General features: G+C 42.3%; 1 protein-coding gene across 3 annotated transcripts; it reads left to right on the top strand.

Moving 5' to 3' along the window:
* Window positions 1-1,466: 1,466 nt before the first annotated feature.
* Window positions 1,467-19,518, top strand: best4 (bestrophin 4). 3 transcript variants are annotated; one of them, XM_020468759.2, is made up of 10 exons: window positions 1,467-1,583; window positions 1,692-1,864; window positions 4,095-4,189; window positions 7,619-7,852; window positions 8,143-8,297; window positions 8,498-8,575; window positions 18,047-18,199; window positions 18,568-18,648; window positions 18,913-19,061; window positions 19,155-19,518. In XM_020468759.2, exons 2-10 carry the CDS (start codon window positions 1,713-1,715, stop codon window positions 19,354-19,356), a joined length of 1,299 nt encoding a protein of 432 aa, XP_020324348.1. In that variant the 5' UTR covers window positions 1,467-1,583; window positions 1,692-1,712; the 3' UTR covers window positions 19,357-19,518. The 3 variants fall into 3 exon arrangements, with proteins under 3 accessions (XP_020324348.1, XP_031665997.1, XP_031665998.1); XM_031810137.1 differs by lacking the exons at window positions 1,467-1,583; window positions 1,692-1,864 and adding an exon at window positions 3,692-4,000; XM_031810138.1 differs by lacking the exons at window positions 1,467-1,583; window positions 1,692-1,864; window positions 4,095-4,189 and adding an exon at window positions 4,219-5,274.
* Window positions 19,519-19,680: the final 162 nt, after the last annotated feature.

Here is a 19,680-nt window from a genome sequence, read left to right as displayed (position 1 = left end):
TACCCTGGACATTATATGGTGAGCACAGTGATCAGGCTGTTCCATTCCCCAGCTACCCCTTTGCTGGTCTTCTCTATGCTGCATGTTCAGCTACAAACTGGACATCTCTCTAACAACGGCAACAGGCAGTATTAGGAGGTGGTGTTGACTGGGAGGGCCTGTGACAGGGTGATATAATAGACAGCCAAGTGGTAAATTGCATTTTGTTCTAAAGAAAGGACAAGGCTTTTGGCTGATGCACTTCACAACCATGATGAATCTACTTGTTTTATCTGCTTGGCTGGGGAATGAACCTACTAGTTTATAAAGCCGGGTATTTTTAAATACAACTTTACACATAGACTGAGTGACTCCAGGTTGGTTTGAGACCGGTGACGCTGTTACACTATGCAACCAACTGTGACATGTTTAGCTGTGGCCCAAGGTTGTTTTGGGTTTGTTGCAGCTAGTTAGTACGCTGCTGTAGTCAGACATGAGTTAGCTAGTACCACCAAAAACTGCATCCAATATTTATTTGTGGCCTAGACATGGGTTGCACCTCGGATGCTAATGTGACTGTTTATCTTCTTTTGAAATGTCATCGTGTTTCCAAGCTAAATCCAAGTTGTATTAAGGTAGGCTAACGTTAGGCAGATTGCTCGCTAACATCAGTTATGATAGTGATAATGATGATCGAAATATACATAACCGGATCAATAACCATCCGTCTATGGTCTAGCTATGGTCTAGCAACCACTTATTCTGCACAGTGGGGTCCTTCAGCAAGGAAAACCATAGTTGGCTGTGCATCCTGCTGGAGGCATGGTGAATAGGGCTTTTCAGTCTCAAACAGCCATGATGAAACGACAACGGAGCCCCATTCAATGAAGGGAAGAGAAGTGTGAGGAGGGTCGATTTGAACTTGGAGAAAGGGGGGCATGATTTTACATTTGGAGATTGGAGAAAGGGGGGCATGATTTTACATTTGGAGATTGGAGAAAGGGGGGCATGATTTTACATTTGGAGATTGGAGAAAGGGGGGCATGATTTTACATTTGGAGATTGGAGAAAGGGGGGCATGATTTTACATTTGGAGATTGGAGAAAGGGGGGCATGATTTTCTGACATAATTATAATCTAAATTTACTCATTGTGACACTGAGGTTCCAAACTGTTTTAGACCAGACTGACTTTATGACCAAAATTATCCCATTTACACTTTGTCGTCAATTTTGACACGATAATAAATGTTTCTGACTCATATTGATGCCACAGACCATTTTTCAAAGGGATTTGTTGTTTAGTTTTTTTAAGGGGACAGTCATTCTTTAATGCTTGTTTGTACTTCCTCAATTTTTATCTCATGTGGGCCCAAAGATGAACTTGACTTTACACGTTTTGTCGACAGGCCACTTCTTTTTCACATGGTTTCCCAGCCTATAAATCTCAGGAGGATCAGCATCCTCTATCTCACATGATGATGATGATGATGATGAATTCTGACAGGATGACACACAGTAGAAGTTTCAAACGAGAGGAGAGGGAAGTGATGATCTTTCTCGGGACAGAGTGACTGGATACAGGTGTTTCAGCAGTCTTTACAGGTAAGAGGGGACATGGCCTTTAAAATGCTCGGAGAAAACAAATCTAACATTTGACATTATGGCAGCTACGTGAAATGGACAACTGCAATTTCCCTGTCTATTTTACAGGTTCTCCACAACGACATAACGATGACGGTCTCCTACACCCTAGAAGTGGCCAATGCTAAGTTTGGAGGGTTTTCCAAGCTGCTCTTCAGGTGGAGGGGAAGCATCTACAAGCTGTTGTATAAAGAGTTCCTGGTGTTCGGTCTGCTGTACAGCTTCTTCAGTGTTTTCTACAGGTATGATGAGCAGCTGTGTCTTTTTTTGGGGGTGAAGATAAAGAATGGAATGTAATAGAATCCCTTTACATTTTCCCAGAGGGAGCTACAGTTCGGCAAGTCTCAAGTCTTTAGCAACACTGAATTAAAGGTCCTAAACAGTCGTTCTGATTCCTGTATGTATAAACTTTTGAGTGACTAAAACATCACCCACAATATGTTTTTCTTGATAAAAATGTAAAACAATTGAGAAAAATGTATTAATTAATATATTTTTCTCTCATGTCAAACTACCAGGAAGTCTGACAAGACAGACTGAGTGGGTGAGGAGCTAGTAGACTGAGTGGACAGGGCGCTAGTAGACTGAGTGGGTGAGGAGCTAGTAGACTGTGTGGACAGGGAGCTAGTAGACTGAGTGGGTGGGGAGCTAGTAGACTGAGTGGACAGGGCGCTAGTAGACTGAGTGGGCGGGGAGCTAGTAGACTGAGTGGACAGGGCGCTAGTAGACTGAGTGGACAGGGAGCTAGTAGACTGAGTGGGCAGGGAGCTAGTAGACTGAGTGGACAGGGCGCTAGTAGACTGAGTGGGCAGGGAGCTAGTAGACTGAGTGGACAGGGCGCTAGTAGACTGAGTGGACAGGGCGCTAGTAGACTGAGTGGGCAGGGAGCTAGTAGACTAAGTAGACAGGGAGCTAGTAGACTGAGTGGACAGGGAGCTAGTAGACTAAGTGGGCAGGGAGCTAGTAGACTGAGTGGGCAGGGAGCTAGTAGACTGAGTGGACAGGGCGCTAGTAGACTGAGTGGACAGGGAGCTAGTAGACTGAGTGGACAGGGAGCTAGTAGACTGAGTGGGCAGGGAGCTAGTAGACTGAGTGGACAGGGAGCTAGTAGACTGAGTGGACAGGGAGCTAGTAGACTGACTGGACAGGGCGCTAGTAGACTGAGTGGACAGGGAGCTAGTAGACTGAGTGGGCAGGGAGCTAGTAGACTGAGTGGGCAGGGAGCTAGTAGACTGAGTGGGCAGGGAGCTAGTAGACTGAGTGGGCAGGGAGCTAGTAGACTGAGTGGGCAGGGCGCTAGTAGACTGAGTGGACAGGGAGCTAGTAGACTGAGTGGAAAGGGAGCTAGTAGACTGAGTGGACAGGGAGCTAGTAGACTGAGTGGACAGGGAGCTAGTAGACTGACTGGACAGGGATAGTATTAGCACACACCCAGCTAGCTAACTAGCTAGCTATTTCACATTGGTTACACCAGCCATTAGGCTGATAGGCTTGAAGTCATAAACAGCGCTGTGCTTGCGAAGAGCTGCTGGCAAAACACATGAAAGTGCTGTTTGAATGAATGATTACGGGCCTGCTGCTGCTCAGTCAGACTGCTCTATCAAATCAGACTTAATTATAACATAATAACACACAGAAATACGAGCCTTTGGTCATTAATATGATCGAATCCGGAAACTATCATTTCGAAAAAACAAAACGTTTATTATTTCAGTGAAATATGGAACCGTTCGGTATTTTATCTAACGGGTGGCATCCCTAAGTCTAAATATTCTTGTTACATTGCACAACCTGTTTGACACGAGGAGGTCTTTGACACGAGAAAGTGTTTGACACAAGAAAGTGTTTGACACAAGAAAGTGTTTGACAAGAGAAAGTGTTTGACAAGAGAAAGTGTTTAACAAGAGGAAGTGTTTGACACGAGAAAGTGTTTGACAAGAGAAAGTGTTTGACAAGAGAAAGTGTTTGACAAGAGAAAGTGTTTGACACGAGGAAGTGTTTGACACGAGGAAGTGTTTGACACGAGGAAGTGTTTAACACGAGGAAGTGTTTGACACGAGGAAGTGTTTGACACGAGAAAGTGTTTGACATGAGAAAGTGTTTGACAAGAGAAAGTGTTTGACAAGAGAAAGTGTTTGACAAGAGAAAGTGTTTAACACGAGGAAGTGTTTGACACGAGGAAGTGTTTGACACGAGGAAGTGTTTAACACGAGGAAGTGTTTGACACGAGGAAGTGTTTGACACGAGGAAGTGTTTGACACGAGGAATGGGACAACCAACTTTATGATGAAATGTGATCAACAGTCATGTTTCTTCTTTGATCTGGTTTCATCCAAATATCATCAAATTTCATGAAAAACTGTTCAGGACCTTTAAGGGTGGGAGTTACTAGCAGAAAAATGAATGTTTGGTATCAATAATCAGGTGTCTTGGATTGGATATAATTATGTTTTAAATATGATTGCTTTGCAGGTTCTTCCTCACTGAGAAACAACAGTTGTTGTTTGAAAATGTAGCCCTTTACTGTGACCAGTTTACCAACTTTATACCAATGTCCTTTGTGCTGGGTAAGTCAACTTTATACCAATGTCCTTTGTGTTGGGTAAGTCAACTTTATACCAATGTCCTTTGTGTTGGGTAAGTCAACTTTATACCAATGTCCTTTGTGTTGGGTAAGTCAACTTTATACCAATGTCCTTTGTGTTGGGTAAGTCAACTTTATACCAATGTCCTTTGTGCTGGGTAAGTCAACTTTATACCAATGTCCTTTGTGCTGGGTAAGTCAACTTTATACCAATGTCCTTTGTGCTGGGTAAGTCAACTTTATACCAATGTCCTTTGTGCTGGGTAAGTCAACTTTATACCAATGTCCTTTGTGCTGGGTAAGTCAACTTTATACCAATGTCCTTTGTGCTGGGTAAGTCAACTTTATACCAATGTCCTTTGTGCTGGGTAAGTCAACTTTATACCAATGTCCTTTGTGCTGGGTAAGTCAACTTTATACCAATGTCCTTTGTGCTGGGTAAGTCAACTTTATACCAATGTCCTTTGTGCTGGGTAAGTCAACTTTATACCAATGTCCTTTGTGCTGGGTAAGTCAACTTTATACCAATGTCCTTTGTGCTGGGTAAGTCAACTTTATACCAATGTCCTTTGTGCTGGGTAAGTCAACTTTATACCAATGTCCTTTGTGCTGGGTAAGTCAACTTTATACCAATGTCCTTTGTGCTGGGTAAGTCAACTTTATACCAATGTCCTTTGTGCTGGGTAAGTCAACTTTATACCAATGTCCTTTGTGCTGGGTAAGTCAACTTTATACCAATGTCCTTTGTGCTGGGTAAGTCAACTTTATACCAATGTCCTTTGTGCTGGGTAAGTCAACTTTATACCAATGTCCTTTGTGCTGGGTAAGTCAACTTTATACCAATGTCCTTTGTGCTGGGTAAGTCAACTTTATACCAATGTCCTTTGTGCTGGGTAAGTCAACTTTATACCAATGTCCTTTGTGCTGGGTAAGTCAACTTTATACCAATGTCCTTTGTGCTGGGTAAGTCAACTTTATACCAATGTCCTTTGTGCTGGGTAAGTCAACTTTATACCAATGTCCTTTGTGCTGGGTAAGTCAACTTTATACCAATGTCCTTTGTGCTGGGTAAGTCAAGTCCGTGGTGTTGGTCCTTTGGTGGGTTGAAATACGAGACAAAATATCCTCAGACAAGTATCATTGAACTGATTTCAAAACGTCCTCGTGATGCTGGGTATCACAGCACCCTCTGATTCATCCGTCCTCGTGATGCTGGGTATCACAGCACCCTCTGATTCATCCGTCCTCATGATGCTGGGTATCACAGCACCCTCTGATTCATCCGTCCTCATGATGCTCGGTTTCACAGCACCCTCTGATTCATCCGTCCTCATGATGCTGGGTGTCACAGCACCCTCTGATTCATCCGTCCTCGTGATGCTGGGTATCACAGCACCCTCTGATTCATCCGTCCTCATGATGCTGGGTGTCACAGCACCCTCTGATTCATCCGTCCTCATGATGCTGGGTATCACAGTACCCTCTGATTCATCCGTCCTCATGATGCTGGGTATCACAGCACCCTCTGATTCATCCGTCCTCATGATGCTGGGTATCACAGCACCCTCTGATTCATCCGTCCTCATGATGCTGGGTGTCACAGCACCCTCTGATTCATCCGTCCTCATGATGCTGGGTATCACAGTACCCTCTGATTCATCCGTCCTCGTGATGCTGGGTATCACAGCACCCTCTGATTCATCCGTCCTCATGATGCTGGGTATCACAGTACCCTCTGATTCATCCGTCCTCATGATGCTGGGTATCACAGTACCCTCTGATTCATCCGTCCTCGTGATGCTGGGTGTCACAGCACCCTCTGATTCATCCGTCCTCATGATGCTGGGTATCACAGCACCCTCTGATTCATCCGTCCTCGTGATGCTGGGTATCACAGCACCCTCTGATTCATACGTCCTCATGATGCTGGGTATCACAGCACCCTCTGATTCATACGTCCTCATGATGCTGGGTATCACAGCACCCTCTGATTCATCCGTCCTCATGATGCTGGGTATCACAGCACCCTCTGATTCATCCGTCCTCATGATGCTGGGTATCACAGTACCCTCTGATTCATCCGTCCTCATGTCTGGGTCTTGGTCTGGTCTGGGTCTGGGTCTTGGTTGTACTCTATCAGCCACCAATTGTGCAAGTTCTCCCACATAAAAAGATGAGAGAGGCCTGTAATTTTCATCATAGGTACACTTCAACTATGACAGACAAAATGAGAAAAGAAATCTAGAAAATCACATTGTAGGATTTTTTATGAATTTATTTGCAAATTATGGTGGAAAATAAGTATTTGGTCAACAGCAAAAGTTTATCTTAATACTTTGTTATATACCCTTTGTTGGCAATGACAGAGGTAAAATGTTTTCTGTTTCTGTTCACAAGGTTTTCACACACTGTTGCTGGTATTTTGGCCCATTCCTCCATGCAGATCTCCTCTAGAGCAGTGATGTTTTGGGGCTGTTGCTGGGTAACACGGACTTTCAACTCCCTCTAAAGATGTTCTATGTGGTTGAGATCTGGAGACTCGGCCAATCCAGGACCTTGAAATGCTTCTTTCATTCGTTTTTTGCCCCACTGTACATTTAGATTGAATCACAAATTATACGGTTTCATTCTTCCTGCAAACAGGATCTGGGAAAAGCAATTCAAATACTATTTCATGCACTCAGACAGAGAGGTTACTCTAAACGATATCTCAGAACTATAAAAAACAGCACCTTGGAGGCCATCTCTCCCATTCAACCTACACTTTGTAACAGTCTGATTGGTCGGCTGTTTGAACCATTAGAGAGTGCTCGGATTGGTCGGCTGTTTGAACCATTAGAGGGTGCTCTGATTGGTCGGCTGTTTGAACCATTAGAAGGTGCTCTGCTATTCTTGGGCAGCTGAATGACCTTTGACTCCCTCCATGTCTGAGGGCACACCGTCTTCTAGGCTTAAATTGAAGATGTGGCAAACAGGAGTCACAATGTATTCCTCTACCGACCTCAGTAATGTACCGTCCAGGTTGTCGGGAACCAGGTGGTTTGTCCTTTTTTTTATAGATATCAACAAATGTTTTCACCTCTTCCACACTCACTTTGCAGAACTCAGAACTACACTCTGCTTGTCTTTCATTATTTGATCTATTATGCTCAGTATTTGTTGTTTGCATTGTCATGTCTAAGTTTGCTAATCTTGCCAACAAAAAAATAAGTTATGAAAGTGGTTGTTAATATCACAGGGTTTTGTTATGAACAAGTCATATGCTGCAATGAAGGATGTTATGAGGACATGTTTTTGCCTGTTGAGGGAGCTGGCAATACAAGCATTTCGCTGCACCTGTAGTAAGACCTGCTAAACTGTGCAGGCGACCAATAATCTTTGATTTGATGTGCATGTCATATTTTCCTGTAAGGTTTCTATGTAACCCTGGCGTTCAACCGTTGGTGGGGTCAGTACTCCAGCTTCCCCCTGCCTGATAACCTGATGATGGTGGTGTCAGGGAACGTCCACGGGCTCGACGAGAGGGGCCGGCTGCTCCGACGCACCCTCATGAGATATGCTAACCTCTCCTCTGTCCTCATCCTGCGATCCATCAGCACTAGAGTACGCAGAAGGTTCCCAACCCTGGAGCAGGTGGTGGATGCAGGTGGGGAAGTGTGTGCGTGTGTGCATGTGTGCGTGTGTGCGTGTGTGCGTGTGTGCGTGTGTGCGTGTGTGCGTGTGTGTGTGTGTGTGTGTGCGTGCGTGTCCTTTCATGTCCCATGGATAATGCATAGGCTACACATCTCTATGACTGCGTTTACACAGGCAGCCCAGTTCTCATCCTTTTACCCAAATTATTGTCAAAAGATCTGATTGGCCAAAAGAGATCAGATTTAGGGCTGCCTCAGTTAGGCTGTATTTACAGACGGTCGTTCCTCTTATCTCCTGGTGCAGGATTTATGACACCACTGGAGCATCGCCAGCTGGATGGTCTGTACTCTGACTTCAACAAGTACTGGATGCCTCTGACGTGGTTCACTAACCTGGCATCACGGGCCAGACAGGAGGGCCGGATCAGAGACGATGTCGCTCTACGACTTCTCATGGATGTGAGTGCTTTTCTCTGTGAAACTGTGAATTGAACTATAAACTGTCCATAGGAGACAAAACGTCAGAGAACCCCTCGTTGCTGACATGGGCCCGTCTCCATCCACAGGATTTCATTTGACTGACTTTGCACATCCAGACAATAGTATAAATCAGGACCTAACGGCTAACCGTGAAGCCCTTTTTGTCCTCCTGTCCCTAGGAGCTGAATAACTACAGAGGAAAGTGCAGCCTGCTGTTTCATTATGACTGGATCAGTATTCCTCTGGTCTACACTCAGGTAACCCTACCCTCTGACCCCTAACATCTAACCCCTAAACCTCTGGTCTACACTCAGGTAACCCTACCCTCTGACCGCTAACCTCTAACCCCTAAACCGCTGGTCTACACTCAGGTAACCCTACCCTCTAACCCCTAAACCTCTGGTCTACACTCAGGTAACCCTACCCTCTGACCGCTAACCCCTAAACCTCTGGTCTACACTCAGGTAACCCTACCCTCTGACCCCTAACCCCTAAACCTCTGGTCTACACTCAGGTAACCCTACCCTCTGACACCTAACCTCTAACCCCTAAACCTCTGGTCTACACTCAGGTAACCCTACCCTCTGACCCCTAACCTCTAACCCCTAAACCTCTGGTCTACACTCAGGTAGCCCTACCCTCTGACCCTTAACCTCTAACCCCTAAACCTCAGGTCTACACTCAGGTAACCCTTCCCTCTGACCCTCTAACCCCTAAACCTCTGGTCTACACTCAGGTAACCCTACCCTCTGACCCCTAACCTCTAACCCCTAAACCTCTGGTCTACACTCAGGTAACCCTACCCTCTGACCCCTAACCTCTAACCCCTAAACCTCTGGTCTACACTCAGGTAACCCTACCCTCTGACCCCTAACCTTTAACCCCTAAACCTCTGGTCTACACTCAGGTAACCTTACCCTTTGACCCCTAACCTCTAACCCCTAAATCTCTGGTCTACACTCAGGTAACCCTACCCTCTGACCCCTAACCTCTAACCCCTAAACCTCTGGTCTACACTCAGGTAACCCTACCCTCTGACCCCTAACCTCTAACCCCAAAACCTCTGGTCTACACTCAGGTCACCCTACCCTCTGACCCCTAACCTCTAACCCCTAAACCTCTGGTCTACACTCAGGTAACCCTACCCTCTGACCCCTAACCTCTATCCCCTAAACCTCTGGTCTACACTCAGGTAACCCTACCCTCTGACCCCTAACCTCTAACCCCTAAACCTCTGGTCTACACTCAGGTAACCCTACCCTCTGACCCCTAACCTCTAACCCTAACCCCTAAACCTATGGTCTACACTCAGGTAAATGTTACAGGCTAGGTTCAAACCCCAAGACTGTTAGCCCACTGAGCTAAACTTAGGTTAGCTTAGGGAGCTCAAACAAGTCGTCAGGTCTCAGCCAAGGTTATTTATCAGCAAAGGTTATTTATCAGCCAAGGTTATTTATCAGCCAAGGTTATTTATCAGTCAAGGTTATTTATCAGCCAAGGTTATTTATCAGTCAAGGTTATTTATCAGCCAAGGTTATTTATCAGCCAAGGTTATTTATCAGCCAAGGTTATTTATCAGCCAAGGTTATTTATCAGTCAAGGTTATTTACCAGCCAATGTTATTTATCAGTCAAGGTTATTTTTCAGCCAAGGTTATTTATCAGCCAAGGTTATTTTTCAGCCAAGGTTATTTTTCAGCCAAGGTTATTTATCAGCCAAGCTTGGTTCACTTAATCACCTTTGTTACATGTAGAGGTCAGTAATGGTGAAAGTATCTTCAGCTGTAAATACTAAAGCTATTACTAGAAACTGATGAGGCCTGTATATGCTGTACAACACCAAACTACTGTCTGTATAACACCAAACTACTGTCTGTATAACACCAAACTACTGTCTGTATAACACCAAACTACTGTCTGTATAACACCAAACTACTGCCTGTATAACACCAAACTACTGTCTGTATAACACCAAACTACTGTCTGTATAACACCAAACTACTGTCTGTATAACACCAAACTACTGTCTGTATAACACCAAACTACTGTCTGTATAACACCAAACTACTGCCTGCCTGTATAACACCAAACTACTGCCTGTATAACACCAAACTACTGCCTGTATATGCTGTATAACACCAAACTACTGCTGTATAACACCAAACTACTAACGGTATAACACCAAACTACTGCCTGTATAATACCAAACTACTGTCTGTATAACACCAAACTACTGTCTGTATAACACCAAACTACTGCCTGCCTGTATAACACCAAACTACTGCCTGCCTGTATAACACCAAACTACTGCCTGTATAACACCAAACTACTGCCTGTATAACACCAAACTACTGCCTGTATAACACCAAACTACTACCTGTATAACACCAAACTACTGCCTGCCTGTATAACACCAAACTACTGCCTGTATAACACCAAACTACTGGCTGTATAGCACCAAACTACTGCCTGCCTGTATAACACCAAACTACTGCCTGTATAACACCAAACTACTATCTGTATAATACCAAACTACTGGCTGTATAACACCAAACTACTGTCTGTATAACACCAAACTACTGCCTGTATAACACCAAACTACTGCCTGCCTGTATAACACCAAACTACTGCCTGCCTGTATAACACCAAACTACTGCCTGTATAACACCAAACTACTGCCTGTATAACACCAAACTACTGCCTGTATAACACCAAACTACTACCTGTATAACACCAAACTACTGCCTGCCTGTATAACAACAAACTACTGCCTGTATAACACCAAACTACTGGCTGTATAGCACCAAACTACTGCCTGCCTGTATAACACCAAACTACTGCCTGTATAACACCAAACTACTATCTGTATAATACCAAACTACTGGCTGTATAACACCAAACTACTGTCTGTATAACACCAAACTACTGCCTGTATAACACCAAACTACTGCCTGCCTGTATAACACCAAACTACTGCCTGTATAACCCCAAACTACTGCCTGTATAACACCAAACTACTGCCTGCCTGTATAACACCAAACTACTGCCTATATAACACCAAACCACTGCCTGTATAACACCAAACTACTACCTATATAACACCAAACTACTGCCTGTATAACACCAAACTACTACCTATATAACACCAAACTACTGCCTGTATAACACCAAACTACTGCCTGTATAACACCAAACTACTACCTATATAACACCAAACTACTGCCTGTATAACACCAAACTACTACCTACCTGTATAACACCAAACTACTACCTGTATAATACCAAACTACTGCCTGTAAAACACCAAACAACTGTATGCCTGTATAACACCAAACTACTACCTATATAACACCAAACTACTGCCTGTATAACACCAAACTACTACCTATATAACACCAAACTACTGCCTGTATAACACCAAACTACTAGCTATATAACACCAAACTACTGCCTGTATAACACCAAACTACTGTATGCCTGTATAATACCAAACTACTACCTGTATAATACCAAACTACTGCCTGTATAACACCAAACTACTACCTACCTGTATAACACCAAACTACTACCTATATAACACCAAACTACTGCCTGTATAACACCAAACTACTACCTACCTGTATAACACCAAACTACTACCTATATAACACCAAACTACTGCCTGTATAACACCAAACTACTGTATGCCTGTATAATACCAAACTACTGCCTGTATAACACCAAACTACTGCCTGTATAACACCAAACTACTGTATGCCTGTATAATACCAAACTACTGCCTGTATAACACCAAACTACTGCCTGTATAACACCAAACTACTGTATGCCTGTATAATACCAAACGTCTGCCTGTATAATACCAAACGTCTGCCTGTATAACACCAAACTACTGCCTGTATAATACCAAACTACTGCCTGTATAACACCAAACTACTGCCTGTATAATACCAAACTACTGCCTGTATAACACCAAACTACTGCCTGTATAACACCATACTACTGCCTGTATAACACCAAACTACTGCCTGTATAACACCAAACTACTGCCTGTATAACACCAAACTACTACCTACCTGTATAACACCAAACTACTGCCTGTATAACACCAAACTACTGCCTGTATAACACCAAATTACTGTCTGCCTGTATAATACCAAACTACTGCCTGTATAATACCAAACTATTACCTGTCTGTATAATACCAAACTACTACCTGTATAATACCAAACTACTGCCTGTATAACACCAAACTACTGCTTGTATAACACCAAACTACTGCCTGTATAGCATCAAACTACTGCCTGTATAACACCAAATTACTGTCTGCCTGTATAACACCAAACTACTACCTGTGTAACACCAAACTATTACCTGTCTGTATAATACCAAACTACTACCTGTATAACACTAAACTACTGCCTGCCTGTATAACACCAAACTACTGCCTGTATAACACCAAACTACTGCCTGTATAACAAACTACTGCCTGCCTGTATAATACCAAACTACTGCCTGTATAACACCAAACTACTGCCTGTATAACACCAAACTACTGCCTGCCTGTATAATACCAAACTACTACCTGTATAACACCAAACTACTACCTGTATAATACCAAACTACTACCTGTATAACACCAAACTACTGTCTGTATAACACCAAACTACTACCTGTATAACACCAAACTACTGTCTGCCTGTATAACACCAAACTACTGCCTGTATAACACCAAACTACTACCTGTATAACACCAAACTACTGTCTGTATAATACCAAACTACTGCCTGCCTGTATAATACCAAACTACTGCCTGTATAACACCAAACTACTGCCTGTATAACACCAAACTACTGCCTGTATAACACCAAACTACTGCCTGTATAACACCAAACTACTGCCTGTATAACACCAAACTACTGCCTGTATAACACCAAACTACTGCCTGTATAACACCAAACTACTACCTGTATAACACCAAACTACTGTCTGTATAATACCAAACTACTGCCAGCCTGTATAATACCAAACTACTGCCTGCCTGTATAACACCAAACTACTGCCTGTATAACACCAAACTACTGTCTGTATAATACCAAACTACTGCCTGCCTGTATAATACCAAACTACTGCCTGTATAACACCAAACTACTGCCTGTATAACACCAAACTACTGCCTGCCTGTATAATACCAAACTACTACCTGTATAACACCAAACTACTGCCTGTATAACACCAAACTACTGCCTGTATAACACCAAACTACTGCCTGCCTGTATAATACCAAACTACTGCCTGTATAACACCAAACTACTGCCTGTATAACACCAAACTACTGCCTGTATAATACCAAACTACTGCCTGTATAATACCAAACTACTGCCTGTATAACACCAAACTACTGCCTGTATAACACCAAACTACTGCCTGTATAACACCAAACTACTACCTGTATAACACCAAACTACTGCCTGTATAATACCAAACTACTGCCTGTATAACACCAAACTACTGCCTGTATAACACCAAACTACTGCCTGTATAACACCAAACTACTGCCAGCCTGTATAATACCAAACTACTGCCTGTATAACACCAAACTACTGCCTGTATAACACCAAACTACTGCCTGTATAACACCAAACTACTGCCTGCCTGTATAATACCAAACTACTGCCTGTATAACACCAAACTACTGCCAGCCTGTATAATACCAAACTACTGCCTGTATAACACCAAACTACTGCCTGTATAACACCAAACTACTGCATGTATAACACCAAACTACTGCCTGTATAATACCAAACTACTGCCTGTATAACACCAAACTACTGCCTGTATAATACCAAACTACTGCCTGTATAACACCAAACTACTGCCTGTATAACACCAAACTACTGCCTGTATAACACCAAACTACTGCCTGTATAACACCAAACTACTGCCTGTATAACCCCAAACTACTGCCTGTATAACACCAAACTACTGCCTGTATAACACCAAACTACTGCCTGTATAATACCAAACTACTGCCAGCCTGTATAATACCAAACTACTGCCTGTATAACACCAAACTACTGCCTGTATAACACCAAACTACTGCCTGTATAATACCAAACTACTGCCAGCCTGTATAATACCAAACTTCTACCTGTATAACACCAAACTACTACCTGTATAACACCAAACTACTGCCTGTATAACACCAAACTACTGCCTGTATAATACCAAACTACTGCCTGTATAACACCAAACTACTGGCTGTATAACACCAAACTACTGCCTGTATAATACCAAACTACTGCCTGTATAATACCAAACTACTGCCTGTATAACACCAAACTACTGGCTGTATAACACCAAACTACTGCCTGTATAACACCAAACTACTGCCTGTATAACACCAAAGTACTGACTGTATAATACCAAACTACTGCCTGTATAACACCAAACTACTGGCTGTATAACACCAAACTACTGCCTGTATAACACCAAACTACTGCCTGTATAACACCAAACTACTACATGTATAACACCAAACTACTGCCTGTATAACACCAAACTACTGCCTGTATAACACCAAACTACTACCTGTATAACACCAAACTACTACCTGTATAACACCAAACTACTGCCTGTATAATACCAAACTACTGGCTGTATAATACCAAACTACTGCCTGTATAACACCAAACTACTGCCTGTATAACACCAAACTACTGCCTGTATAATACCAAACTACTGCCTGTATAACACCAAACTACTGCCTGTATAATACCAAACTACTACCTGTATAACACCAAACTACTGCCTGTATAACACCAAACTACTACCTGTATAACACCAAACTACTACCTGTATAACACCAAACTACTGCCTGTATAATACCAAACTACTGGCTGTATAATACCAAACTACTGCCTGTATAACACCAAACTACTGCCTGTATAACACCAAACTACTGCCTGTATAATACCAAACTACTGCCTGTATAACACCAAACTACTGCCTGTATAATACCAAACTACTACCTGTATAACACCAAACTACTGCCTGTATAACACCAAACTACTGCCTGTATAACACCAAACTACTGCCTGTATAACACCAAACTACTGCCTGTATAATACCAAACTACTGGCTGTATAATACCAAACTACTGCCTGTATAACACCAAACTACTGCCTGTATAACACCAAACTACTGCCTGTATAATACCAAACTACTGCCTGTATAACACCAAACTACTGCCTGTATAACACCAAACGACTGGCTGTATAATACCAAACTACTGCCTGTATAACACCAAACTACTGCCTGTATAACACCAAACTACTGCCTGTATAATACCAAACTACTGCCTGTATAACACCAAACTACTGCCTGTATAACACCAAACTACTGCCTGCCTGTATAATACCAAACTACTGCCTGTATAACACCAAACTACTGGCTGTATAACACCAAACTACTGCCTGTATAACACCAAACTACTGCCTGTATAACACCAAACTACTACCTGTATAACACCAAACTACTGCCTGTATAACACCAAACTACTGCCTGTATAACACCAAACTACTACCTGTATAACACCAAACTACTACCTGTATAACACCAAACTACTGCCTGTATAATACCAAACTACTGGCTGTATAATACCAAACTACTGCCTGTATAACACCAAACTACTGCCTGTATAACACCAAACTACTGCCTGTATAATACCAAACTACTGCCTGTATAACACCAAACTACTGCCTGTATAACACCAAACTACTGCCTGTATAACACCAAACTACTGCCTGTATAACACCAAACTACTGCCTGTATAACACCAAACTACTGCCTGTATAATACCAAACTACTGCCTGTATAATACCAAACTACTGCCTGTATAACACCCAAACTACTGCCTGTATAACACCAAACTACTGCCTGTAACACCAACTACTGCCTGTATAACACCAAACTACTGCCTGTATAACACCAAACTACTGCCTGTATAACACCAAACTACTGCCTGCCTGTATAACACCAAACTACTGCCTGTATAATACCAAACTACTGCCTGTATAACACCAAACTACTGCCTGTATAACACCAAACTACTGCCTGTATAACACCAAACTACTGCCTGTATAACACCAAACTACTGTCTGTATAATACCAAACTACTCCTGTATAATACCAAACTACTACCTGTATAATACCAAACTACTGCCTGTATAACACCAAACTACTGCCTGTATAACACCAACCACTGCCTGGATACACCAAACTACTGCCTGTATAACACCAAACTACTGCCTGTATAACACCAAACTACTGCCTGCCTGTATAACACCAAACTACTGCCTGCCTGTATAACACCAAACTACTGCCTGTATAATACCAAACTACTGCCTGTATAACACCAAACTACTGCCTGTATAAACACCAAACTACTGCCTGTATAACACCAAACTACTGCCTGTATAACACCAAACTACTGTCTGTATAATACCAAACTACTACCTGTATAATACCAAACTACTGCCTGTATAACACCAAACTACTGCCTGTATAACACCAAACTACTGCCTGTATAACACCAAACTACTGCCTGTATAACACCAAACTACTGCCTGTATAACACCAAACTACTACCTACCTGTATAACACCAAACTACTACCTGTATAACACCAAACTACTGCCTGTATAACACCAAACTACTGCCTGTATAACACCAAACTACTGCCTGCCTGTATAACACCAAAATACTGCCTGCCTGTATAACACCAAACTACTTCCTGTATAACACCAAACTACTGCCTGTATAACACCAAACTACTGCCTGTATAACACCAAACTACTGCCTGTATAACACCAAACTACTGTCTGTATAATACCAAACTACTGCCTGTATAATACCAAACTACTACCTGTATAATACCAAACTACTACCTGTATAATACCAAACTACTGTCTGTATAACACCAAACTACTGCCTGTATAACACCAAACTACTGCCTGTATAACACCAAACTACTGCCTGTATAACACCAAACTACTGCCTGTATAACACCAAACTACTACCTGTATAACACCAAACTACTACCTGTATAACACCAAACTACTACCTGTATAACACCAAACTACTACCTGTATAACACCAAACTACTACCTGTATAACACCAAACTACTGCCTGTATAACACCAAACTACTGCCTGTATAACACCAAACTACTGCCTGTATAACACCAAACTACTGCCTGTATAACACCAAACTACTGCCTGTATAACACCAAACTACTGTCTGTATAACACCAAACTACTACCTGTATAACACCAAACTACTGTCTGTATAACACCAAACTACTACCTGTATAACACCAAACTACTGCCTGTATAACACCAAACTACTGCCTGTATAACACCAAACTACTGTCTGTATAACACCAAACTACTGCCTGTATAACACCAAACTACTGCCTGTATAACACCAAACTACTGCCTGTATAACACCAAACTACTGCCTGTATAACACCAAACTACTGTCTGTATAACACCAAACTACTGCCTGTATAACACCAAACTACTGCCTGTATAACACCAAACTACTACCTGTATAACACCAAACTACTGCCTGTATAACACCAAACTACTGCCTGTATAACACCAAACTACTGCCTGTATAACACCAAACTGCTGCCTGTATAATTGGATGTGATTACGTCCCTCAACACAAGGTAGTGACCCTGGCTGTGTACTCGTTCTTCGGCTTCTGTCTGATCAGTCGGCAGTTCCTGAACCCTGAGAAGGGGTTTAAAGGTCACCAGCTGGATTTGTACGTCCCCGTCTTCACCCTGCTTCAGTTCTTCTTCTATGCAGGCTGGCTCAAGGTGAGTTCCTTATCGATTGATTTGATTGGTTGGTTAATTGATTGATTGGATATTGATTGGTTAATTGATTGATTGGATGGATGGATGTTGATTTGCTGGTTAATTGATTGATTGGGTGTTGATTTGTTGGTTAGTTGATTGATTGGATATTGATTGTTTGGTTAATTGGTTTATTTAATATTGATTGGGTGGTTAATTGATTGATTGGTTTTCATTGTTGCTTGCAGTCTGAATTATGCAGAATGTACAGTCAAGTACATTCTGTTTATTTTGGCTGAGTTTATTTTGGCTGAGACATGGTCAGGAACAAATCTTGGCCCTGGTTATGCTGATGTCCTTGACTGTCCTTCCTTCTCTCTGTTCCCTAGGTGGGGGAACTGATCATCAATCCTTTTGGAGAGGACGATGACGACTTTGAAACCAACCAACTAATTGACCGAAATATTCAGGTGTGTTCATCTCACTTCAATTGAATTTAGGCCATTAATGACCATCGACTGCTGAAGTTGATTATCTGAGCATTTGTGCCAATGCTGTATTTTCAGTTTAAAAATAAAAATCACAGTTCACTTTCCTGAACCAATCATTTACCATCTCTGATAAAGTATCGTCTGACCTTGTGGACTGTTGGGGTGTTGTCCAGAAAGAGTGATAGATCTGCTGTCTTTCATGGGTTATTTTGCTGTCTTTCTCCCCCTCACATTTCTTCCCAGGTGTCCATGCTGGCTGTGGATGACATGCACCAGAACCTGCCCCCAACAGAGAAGGACAAGTTCTGGGTGGAGAGATACTTCTCTGTCCCCTACTCTACTGGTACTGAGACCCTAAGACCTACCTTCATGGGCTCAACATATGACATAAGGTAGCCTACATTGACTGTGATTCATTTGTTCATGCGTTTGATTGTTCATTCATTCATTTCTTTGTTTGTTAATTCATTGATTCATTTGGGCAGCTTTGAATCTGGTCAGGCCGTCTCCATGCCCTTCGTCTATAAGGATGAGTGTGGTGATGTGGACAGGAAGATGAAGGATGTGTCTTTAGTGAGAGACAGACAGCTGAAGATGTCTCATCTTCAGACAGAACGAGGGGAGGGGCAGTTCAAGGTGGCTGTGGAACTCATCCAAGCCAATGACAATGAGCAGACCTCTTGTTGAAAGATCTGTGCAACTCGTTTATGGGTTTTGTTTATTTTTGGGGGGATAATTCATGCATTTTCCATGCACCTGTGTGTCAATGATTGTGTGAAATGTCTTCTACAATCATGTTTAGATTGTTTGTTTGTAATCCTGGTTATTAAAAAATGATTTTGAAAAACATTCATTAGTCTTTTCATAAAGAATATAAAAAAACAATAAATTAAACCGCTGTGACAGTGATGCATGACTTTTAACTTTGAAGCCTGATTCCATGATATAACATTGTAGATTGATTTCAAGAACTAAATGAGTTTATCTAAATCAATGTGATATACTGTAGGT

The sequence above is a fragment of the Oncorhynchus kisutch genome, linkage group LG30 (assembly GCF_002021735.2).
Source record: "Oncorhynchus kisutch isolate 150728-3 linkage group LG30, Okis_V2, whole genome shotgun sequence".
Lineage (NCBI taxonomy): Eukaryota > Metazoa > Chordata > Actinopteri > Salmoniformes > Salmonidae > Oncorhynchus > Oncorhynchus kisutch.
The sequence above is the reverse complement of the archived record's forward strand: the minus strand, read 5'-3'. Positions and strand labels throughout refer to the sequence as shown.